The sequence below is a fragment of the Odontomachus brunneus genome, unplaced genomic scaffold (genome assembly GCF_010583005.1).
Source record: "Odontomachus brunneus isolate Ranch 3 - 2012 unplaced genomic scaffold, Obru_v1 Obru_scaffold_061, whole genome shotgun sequence".
Lineage (NCBI taxonomy): Eukaryota > Metazoa > Arthropoda > Insecta > Hymenoptera > Formicidae > Odontomachus > Odontomachus brunneus.
Genome location: NW_022639511.1, coordinates 15,177 through 25,410, shown reverse-complemented (window position 1 = coordinate 25,410; position 10,234 = coordinate 15,177). Strand labels below are relative to the sequence as shown.

Genomic DNA, 10,234 nt, shown 5'->3' with positions numbered 1-10,234 from the left:
GGGAGCGGTGCACTTGGACACGGTGCATTTGGACACAGCCAATCACAGCACCGTGTGATTAGAGACATTTGTAGGGTCCCTTGGAACAGCGACTTGTGATTGGACTGTGTCCAATTGCCCCGTGTCCAACTGATATACACTCCTACAATACGCTGTAAGCTGGAACCGGATGTCGCTAATCGCTTGTCGAATGTCGTATGTCGGATTTAAATACGACTTACTATTCTACAATTGAGTCGAAAGTTGGAATAGATGTAAGCAATGGATACTAAAGCATTGAGTGTTTATTTAAATTTATTATCAATTTGGACGCAAACTATAAGATTATTATTATTAAAGAAATGTAAAAAAGAATAACAAGAAGATGGTGAGTTAAACCTCATATTAGTGCAAACATGAGACAAAATTTTGGTACCCATCAAAAGTTATTTATATATTTTAAAATTCATATTGCGTTTATCACCCAGATAGCACGATGAATTCTTTAAATGTTCTTAAACTTTCCTCCTTTCCTGAATTGTACTTTTTTAGGAATTCGTGGAAGAATACTATAAGAAAGATTTAGTTACATGCACTATGACTAATGGAGTTCCTCTGAACTTCTAAAATAAACTCGGAATTGGTGACTGAATTCTTTTTGAATTCTCTGTGCTATCTGGGGTATTTACATTTAAAAGTTCATAATTCAACATAATTTTTGTACTTTTATTAATGAATAAATATAATATTTATACTAAAATAACTAAAAAAAATTGATAAATAATATTTGATATATAATAAATAAATATTAATATATAATATTTATCTTCTAAAATAATACTTCGTAGCTTAATACAAGATTGGAAACTTCCCTGATAGCATCGGATGTAATAATGTCGTAACGACGTGCTTATAACGTTCTTGACACGTCTGTGCAGACAGGGTTACTAATCCATGGTAACCCTCGTCGATATTTGAGATACGACGCAGCAGAACATTGACTACTTGGTTTCTAGAGAGACGTATGTCTCAACTGTTATACTGACCCGAAACTAACCCCGAATATTTTTCCCTAAGCACTTAGTCACTATTGCCGAACTATCATATAAGTGATAATAATTGTGCAATTGTTTATGACAACGAATATGTGTTTATAACAACGGTGATCGACATGAAATTATTAACACATTTCGCTATAAATGCTTGCAGACATATAGGATACCGCGGAGTCATCTTACCTACTTCCTCTCGCTATTCAAGAAAAATGGCGACTGAGGTGGAGAAGGCACAATCCGCCGCTCCAAGCGGTGATACGATATTTGGGAAAATAATACGTAAGGAGATCCCATGTGTGTTTCTTTACGAAGATGACAAGGTAAACTATAATTTAAACTAACGTATCAAAAGTTGTATGCGTTTTGTGGAACTTTGGGTTGATTTTTCCAACCTCTTGGTAAGCTAATTCCTTTTAGTATTAACAATTATATGTTGACGTAACATGTCTGTCTTGGTCTAATTTGAAGGGAAAACAAAGACATATGATTTAACTTTTAATTTACCAAGAGCTTGGGAAAGTCGGTTTTTTGTAATAGATTCGTGACTTACTGGCATCTCTATATATATATTTATCATTCTTGTTTATGACATAATTGTATGTTCTATTTTGCTGAGTTATCATATCAAATTGCTCTCTAATCAGTGTAAAAGTGGAATATACAATCGTTACAATATAATTAATAATGTCTATTTTACAGTGTGTTGCATTTAATGATATAAATCCTCAAGCACCTGTGCATTTTCTGGTGATTCCAAAAAAGCCAATCCAGCAACTGTCCAAGGCCGAAGATGAGGATAAAGATTTACTTGGTCACTTGATGATAGTTGCTCGTACAGTTGCTAAACAGAAAGACTTGAAAGATGGATATCGTTTAGTTATTAACGATGGAAAAAATGGTGCGCAATCTGTATATCATCTACACTTGCATGTTCTTGGTGGTCGGCAGTTGCACTGGCCACCTGGTTAACACCATATTGTTGATGTGATTAAATACATAAAGATGACTCTTCAGTGAAGCATCGTTTTACTAAAAACAATGTTATTTTATGAAAAACTCTATAAAATATTCTATTGCATAAGTTTGTTGAGAGATTTATTAAAAAATGATTTATTTTTATACAAAAATAGATTTTTTTTTGTATAATTGGAATGTTCAAATAATTGCCACACTATCTTTTTTCATATACTTCGTATACAAATTCAATTCCGTTCTCCTCTTGCACATCTTGTGGTACTGCTGGATCTCTGCAATTGGATATAATTAATAAAGAAAAATTACTAAATGTGTGTAACATCAAACAATATAGATGACTATAAATACTTACTGTATCAGCACGAAATTATCCGGAATAGGTGGGAAAAATGTGTCACATTCAAAATTTTTTCTTACACGCGTAAGATACAATCGATTGAAATATGGCGATTCCATGGCTTCCTAGAATGGAATTGCGCGATAATTTGATTCAAGTGTAAATTAAGTCAGATATTTGTGGCGATAATTTATCGACACATTGCTATATGTAATTGATATGAAATACCTTGTATACTCTACTTCCACCTATTACCCATACTTTTTCCACTTTACTTTTCATATCTGCGATTGTCTCAAGAGCATCTAGCATACTTTCGCATACTATTGCCTTATCTCCGTAATCCCTAAAATTGACGTAACAACCGTTTAATAATTTTTTTCAACAACATTACGTCTTTTATCGTATTGATTAGTCCGTTTATAATTACACTGATTGCGACGTTAACACTATATTTATGCGGTCTTTCAGAGGTTTGTACTTTTTAGGCAAGCAATCCCACGTGCGCCGTCCCATAAGTACGACGTTCTTTTTATTGTTGTCTTTTGTCTTGGTTGTCATGCGTGTAAAGTACTCCATTTCGGTTCTACAAATAGATTAGCTATATTTGGAGAAATGCTCTCAAAGTTTTCAACAGTGGTGTCTCGATGGACAATTCTTAATAGACTTACTTTAAACGCCACGGTAGATTGCCCTTTATTCCAATGCCCATATTTTCGCATGCCGCAGCAATCAATTCTAATTTGGGTAGCATAGCAAGACGGCAATAAAGTAGGGAGGCTTCAATCTTAGATCTAGACCATACAATAGTAAACATTAATTTATCGATTAGGAAATTACAGTTATTAATATAGAATTTAATGTCAAATTTAACGACAAATCGATAAATGTTTCAGTATTACAATGCAGTATAGTATACATTACAATTTTCGTTGGGTAAATCCGCTTTTCCTAATCTGCTGATCTATTATATTTGATTTATATACAAATGCTATATAAACAGTAAAATTAATAATTTATGTCAATTTAAGGCTTCTGGCTAGTCAAATGACAAGTTTGTGTTGACGGTGGCGATACAGTCATCAGTGGTAGGATTAAGAACTTCGTTCATCGTAGTTACCGTATGGTAAAGCGAATTATGTATGTATATGTGTGTAAACAGCCACCTAAATTTTGTCGTCCGAATCACAGCGTTATTACTGACTGTAGTGCTTAGATATCACACATAACATAATTGCGGAAGTGTGAAAATTGTCCGGACTACTGTGTTTTTTGTAATATTTTAAATATAATAGTACTTATTCTATTATATTTCGCACCGAGTCTCACAGCTAATCTTCTGTCAAAATAAGTCGATTTCCATATATGTATTTTGCGGTGTAAAGGTAATGTTGTAAAAATTATTTCAGGAAAAGAATACTGTTCGGGGCATTTTACGAGTGTGTAGAATCGATTGCAAGTGTCATTTTGTTAACATATCTTTTTATTTAGCAATGATTCGGACGCAATTTAGATCTGCAATTTCTCACTTCTGACGTCCAATCAATACTGCCGCAATACTTTAGAACGCAACCTAAGAAAGTAAATTTTAGCGTCATTTGTCACGTTGATTATTACGAAATACGATTATATATTAAATTCCTCAACATTTTATTAAGATACATATAAAACTGTAAACGATATTATATATAGCTTACTTGACCTGCTCTCGTGTAGTTATCAGAAAGGAACCTGAAAGTGACTACTCTGTAACGGCTTAAGGCCATCACACAAAATTACATAGACGCATATGCATAGCATAAGATCGTATGGACCAATGAGCATCGAAAATTAAGCATCGAACACCAATATGGCGACTTAATACTCGATGCTCATTGGTCCATACGATCTTATGCTATGCATATGCAGTTATGTCAATTTGTGTGCGATAGCCCTAATTTTGTATGTGACGGTCCTTATCTTTAGTAGAATTATATACATATATAGAGTTCACTGTCAGTACTGAAATTCTATAATACGTAACATGAACTATAGATTTTCAGTACTAGCAATGCATTTCAGAATACAGCCTCTATCATATTCCGCACCGAGTCTCACAGCTGATTTCCTGTCAAAATAAGCCGATTTTCACATGTATATTTAGCAGTGTAAAGGTTATTTCAGAAAATGAACACTACCCGAAGTATTTTACGAGCGTGTAGGATTGATTGCAAGTGTTTCTTTGTTAACATATCTTTTTATTTTGTAATGATTCGGGCGCAAAATTCGTGTGCAATTTCTCGCTTCTGACGTCATCAACCAATATGGCCGCGGTAACTAACCAGGAGTTTTAAGATTATGAACAAACGTTTAAGTTATAAAAAAATATATATTTTTTCTCATTTATTAGTATTTACTTATCGACTTATTATTAGGAAAAACAAAGCAAAGATGGTTCCTAATTCGGAGATTCAGCTTACGTTTAGAAATCTGCGCTCCCGCACCCTCCTCAAAACTAACCTAACTCAATCTATCGTCATATTAGCCGTTAGTCATTGTTTATTAAAATATTATTAAGAAAAAAAGTTGAACATTTTAATAAACAATGACTGACAGTTAATGTAACGATAGGTTGGGTTAGGTTAGTTTTGAAGGGGGTGCGGGCGGCACAGTCCCCCGCTAGTTGTTCGATATTGCAATTACATAATGTGATTAAAAGATCAATAATTTGTTTAAATTGTGGGAAAGCAGCAACGTTTGACAACCCTTATAGAAATATCATACTAAGAATCATTGATAATTACTTATTTTCAGTATTAAAAATACTGGATAATAAGTAATTATCAATGGGTGTGTTCAGCGAACTCAACAGTTGCACAACAGTTGAGCAATTCGTCAATATAATTGGTCTAAAATTAGAGATCTAACAGTAAGGACCAATAATCACTGATCGCTCACTAATCAGCTATGTTTTCTGAACGCAGCCAATGATTCTTAGTATGATATTTCTATAAGGGAGTGAAAAAAAAAATAAAAAGAAAGTTAAAACAATATATAACTTGCATATTTTTCGGACTCCCCCGATTGATTATCAATGTTGGAGTCAAAATAAATATTTTTACCAAAAGAGCTGAAAAAAATATCAAAATTCGAAAAAGCCTTATTGTAATTACCCGAAAAAGAACCAGGAGTATTGAAATACTAGATAGTACACCGATTGTGCCTGACCGATTGGTACTTCCACAGTAGCGCTTGAAATCAATATTTCGGCCAAATATATGATTTTTTAATGTTTAATTAAAATTATTTGGATGACTCACAAACCTTTTTAATGATACTTCATATCTCTTCATACGAAATACAAATGATACAATACCGAACCTTGTTTAATTTACCTCCGCCCTTATAGAAATATCATACTAAGAATCATTGATAATTACTTATTATTCAGTATTTTTAATACTGAAAATAAGTAATTATCAATGATTCTTAGTATGATATTTCTATAAAGGCGGTCCACGTCGTCTATGGACGACGTGGAATTATTTTCGGTTAAATACATGGTCCAAAAAAGAACAATTAATTACAAGTAATAGAATGACTCACAAATCTTTTTAATTGCACTTCAAAACTCTTCATACGAAATACAAACGATTTAAAAAAATAATTTTCCAACCGGAGTTTTTTTCCGGTCAAGTACATACGAATTAAGTACTGTCTTAAAATGTTATGAACCAATCACAGAGCCGTAATCGCATCTTAAGACATTACTTAAGACGGTTTTGAAATTAGATTCGACTATAAATACTGATCTTAGAGTTTCTAGAATATAGAGTCTGGCCATTCGTAGACTTCTTTTCATTGGTTTAGATCTGCGTTCCCTCACAATAGCGGAACGAATCAAAATGTAACGGGAACGTACATCCGTTTAAAGAATATATATATATATATAAATGAGAGAGAAATATTATTGGAAAGGAAAATTATTTTAGTATTTGGATTGCTAATATGAACTTCAGTCTAAAATAAAACAACCTTATCATTCATTGCAAACTTACTGTAAACGTATATATTTTTAACAATATACTTCTTATTAAAAAATATAAAATACATTTTATTTAAAACTTGCATGTGAACAAGCAGAACCAATGTCATTTGTATCTAAAGAGGCACTCTATTTATATTTTTATTTGATTTATTTTCCAAAGAAATTGTTGGAATTGCGAGGCTTTTCCCGCATCTCTGGTGGAAAATATACCTATTGTATATTAATATAGTTTGTTAATGTATAAATGCTAAAGAATAACGGAGTGCGGAACGAGAGCAGAATCAATCACGAGCGGAAGGAATGGCTGCGTTCAGAAAACATAGCTGATCAGTGAGCGGTCAGTGATTATTGGTCCTTACTGTTAGATCCCTAACTTTAGACCAATTGCGTTGACTAATTACTCAACCGTTGTGCAACAGTTGTGTCTTCTGAACGCACCCAATGACGACCGAAAACTATGGAACGCTAATGGAAGATTCACACCGCGTACGACGTCCAATATCCAATAGGAGAACAGCTTTCCAATGGAGAATTGAATTCTCTAATAGAAAGTTGTTCTCTTATTGGATATCGAACGTCGTACATCGGATATTGGACGCGGTGTGAATCCTGCATAAGGCCGACCGTCTTTTTTAGTACCTCGTCGGTGGTTCTCTTAAGCGGAGAACACATACTCTTCCATAAAGACATAATGCACAACGCATGAAAAAATAGACCAATCAGAGTCCTTCATTTTCATCATGGCAATAGAAATGAGAACTCTGACTGGTCAATTTTCTTATGCGTTATGCATTATGCCTTTATGCAAGAGTGTGTGCTCCCCACTTTAGCATAATCGACTTGTGGCAGCACAATCTACACAATCAGCTCCAGAAGTGCCAGAAGTTGTCGTAACACACAAACATTTATCATTTTCAACAGCGAACGTGCTTCGGACCGCACACTTTTTCACTTACAAATCGTTTGTAAACATTTCTGAGAATTTAAGATAGTTACAAGTAAGTTAAAAAAAAATGTGAATAATAATGGATTCTATAGTTGTAAGTACAGTATTTGCAATGAATCGTGTTAAACTGCCAGTGTCGTATTCGTGCTTTTCAAGTACATTATGTACATTTAAAAAAGTAACTAATTGATTATTAATTCTATATCTGAATTATCAACTGTATAACTAACGTTAATCTGATATTATTTGTAGAATATGATTGTTGTTATAAAATCTGATTATTTGTCAAGGTTATGTTTTAATATGACTTATTGTAATAAAACAGCATGCTTTTTTAAAATAACTAATTGCAATACGTAATAAATCTTGTGTACTTCAGAATGTCGGGTCGAGATGGAGGTAAGAAGAAGCCCTTGAAGACACCAAAGAAGGAATCAAAAGTTTTAGATGATGAAGATGTCGCATTTAAGCAGAAGCAGAAGGAACAACAAAAGGCACTTGCTGAAGCAGCGAAGAAAGCCAGTCAGAAGGGTCCTTTAGTCACTGGTGGTATAAAAAAATCTGGGAAAAAATGATCATTTTGTAACAGATGAAATTTGCAATTTATACTACATCTTATATCTTGACTGTAATATTAATTTGTGATTTATTATTATATCAGGTTAAATCTTTTTTATGGTTCTTCATTTCAAGAAATGCTTTAAACTTATAAATAAGAAATATATTTCATTATATGCATTCTATAAGTTTTTATATTAATGATATAAGTTGAACCTATTGATTAATAGATTTTTTATGCATGTCACATCGAATATTAAATTATGAGAGGAAAAAATAAAGGATTTATAAAAAAATTATAAGAGTAACTCAAAAGCCTGTATCAGACTTGATTTTGAAATTGAGAATTGCACATTTGATTAGGCCTGGATGCAACATTATTATGACTTCAAGCGAGACTTAAACATACGTATATCTTTATCGTTTTTCTAAATAAATAAAGTGAACATTTGTAACGCATATATTTAAGTCTCGCTTAAAATCAAAATAATGTAAAATAATGCAAATCGAGCCTTAGAAGATTAGATCGATTAAAGGATTAGATTAGAAAATTCGATGATCAATTAATTTCAACTTCGTCCCGATTGGTCAAATTCTAATTTTCAATTTGTTATTCTCGATTTTTAATACCTAGTCTGACATGGACTAAAGCCCGTGTCACACTATGGTTTGGAGATAAAGGATTGCGGTTTGAAAATTGGAACTCGACCAATTGGAGCTAAGCAGGCCAAGACCAAAGTGCATTGATTCAATGACGTACATACATAGACCAAGCATTCTGTCCGCAAAGTGAAGCCGGAAGCTTGCAGTTTAAAACAGAGTGAAAAAGTTGATTTGCTCCTAGTGCTTTCTCACTCCATATTATTGACCCTGTTACGTCCACGATAGATAACTATATAGGGAAATTTGAAAGTAGTGAAATCAGTGACTTACGTGGACGGTCAACAGAGTGATGGCTCCGCTTTTGGGTCACTCTGCTTTTCACCGAGTTTACCCTGGGTCTCGGGAGCCTGGCGAAACGATTGATGAATCTGGCGAAAAATCAGCGGTGCTTGTTCTCCTGGCTCGGCCTCGGATGTTCCGATACCACGCGGGTTGATGCGGCCCGCGATTCAGAATTTGATTTCGCAACGTTTGAAATATGAAGGGTAGGCAAAAGTAATTGCAACACAGTCGGATTTTACGACTAAGTATAATATACTGAATAAGTACACGAAGCTACCAGAGACTAACTATGAGAAGAAAATAATTGCCTTCTCTATAAATGCGCGCGCTTTTATATGTCGCTTTGTCGCTGAGAGTCGTTCTCCGATTGGTCCATGGAGTTATGGCGAGGGAAGAGATTCATTTCTTTGCATGATGTCACCGCGTCGGTGTCCTGAGTGGTGTTTGGGATTCAGTTTTCATGCTCCTGTTTATGTTGGCTTATCGCACTGAGCGATAGCGGTTTCTTTGGGTCGATCCGTTGATTTCGAGACTCTCCAGCAGCACGCAGCATTTTAATTATAATGTTTTAACGCTCGCGAATATGCATATGCGCACGTACTTACATCTAGTAACGTAGGGATAAAATATCTAGTGATGTCTGAAATCAGACAAGTTGGCCTCCCGGTCTATAATAATATATTATTAATGTTCTAAAATAGATCCGGACGTTACAACTGTCAAGAAGTAGGGCCCGTTTAACACTGAAAATACATTAAAACATTAAATAAAGCAATGTGATTGATCTATTCGTAGCTTTGAAGCACCTAATGGCAACACTAAATGGAACTATTTACAACATTAAACCTTATCCAAGAACTGTATCCCGTCACAGCAACCTAACCTAATCTTTTTCATTTGACAGTGGAATGAGAACAGGATAAGAGAAATTGCTGTGATTATTTTATAAATAATGATGAATAAGAATGATTGTTTTATAAATAATCACAACATAAAATATTATAAATATCAATTTTATGTCGAGATAAGTGAAATATACGATTTTATTTTTTTAATTCTGCACTAAAAGTTGGGTCTCGAAATTCACTGCCAGTATTGAAAATCTATAGTTCATGTCACGTATACTATAGAATTTCAATACTGGCAGCACAAATGTCTATACTAGATCGCTAGCTTCGTCAAAAGAGCTGAGGCCGGCCGGATATCCGGATTCAGTTATGATACTTTACAACAAAATGGCGACGGTATATATACAGGGTGTCCCATTTTAATCGATTATCTCAAATATCTCTTGAACAGTGCATTTTAGGGAAAAATGTTTTAGATAAAAGTTTTGAAATTTCGAGGGGGACATAAGATGATATTATTGGTTTGATCTTGAGTGGCGTCATCAAGGTCAGGACAAGGTCACC

The 10,234-nt window shown here is 34.0% G+C and overlaps 3 protein-coding genes across 10 annotated transcripts; 2 read left to right on the top strand and 1 right to left on the bottom strand.

Annotated features, from left to right (window-relative positions):
- Positions 1-994: 994 nt before the first annotated feature.
- LOC116846174 (histidine triad nucleotide-binding protein 1) lies at positions 995-2,115 on the top strand. Its single transcript, XM_032819704.1, has 2 exons — positions 995-1,354; positions 1,734-2,115. Exons 1-2 carry the CDS (start codon positions 1,151-1,153, stop codon positions 2,001-2,003), a joined length of 474 nt encoding a protein of 157 aa, XP_032675595.1. The 5' UTR covers positions 995-1,150; the 3' UTR covers positions 2,004-2,115.
- On the bottom strand, positions 2,113-4,095 carry LOC116846172 (dihydrofolate reductase). Of its 8 annotated transcripts, none has more exons than XM_032819696.1 (7): positions 4,044-4,095; positions 3,876-3,919; positions 3,018-3,140; positions 2,777-2,932; positions 2,575-2,692; positions 2,362-2,471; positions 2,113-2,281 (listed from the first exon to the last, which is right to left on the bottom strand). In XM_032819696.1, the coding sequence occupies exons 3-7, from the start codon at positions 3,098-3,100 to the stop codon at positions 2,206-2,208; spliced, it is 543 nt and encodes a 180-aa protein (XP_032675587.1). In that variant the 5' UTR covers positions 3,101-3,140; positions 3,876-3,919; positions 4,044-4,095; the 3' UTR covers positions 2,113-2,205. The 8 variants fall into 8 exon arrangements, with proteins under 8 accessions (XP_032675587.1, XP_032675588.1, XP_032675590.1 ...); XM_032819697.1 differs by having other exon boundaries at positions 4,049-4,072; XM_032819699.1 differs by lacking the exon at positions 3,876-3,919 and having other exon boundaries at positions 4,049-4,073.
- A 3,105-nt stretch (positions 4,096-7,200) lies between these two features.
- Positions 7,201-8,057, top strand: LOC116846175 (translation machinery-associated protein 7 homolog). The gene is made up of 2 exons (XM_032819705.1): positions 7,201-7,371; positions 7,699-8,057. Exon 2 carries the CDS (start codon positions 7,700-7,702, stop codon positions 7,892-7,894), a length of 195 nt encoding a protein of 64 aa, XP_032675596.1. The 5' UTR covers positions 7,201-7,371; position 7,699; the 3' UTR covers positions 7,895-8,057.
- The last annotated feature ends 2,177 nt before the right edge of the window (positions 8,058-10,234 follow it).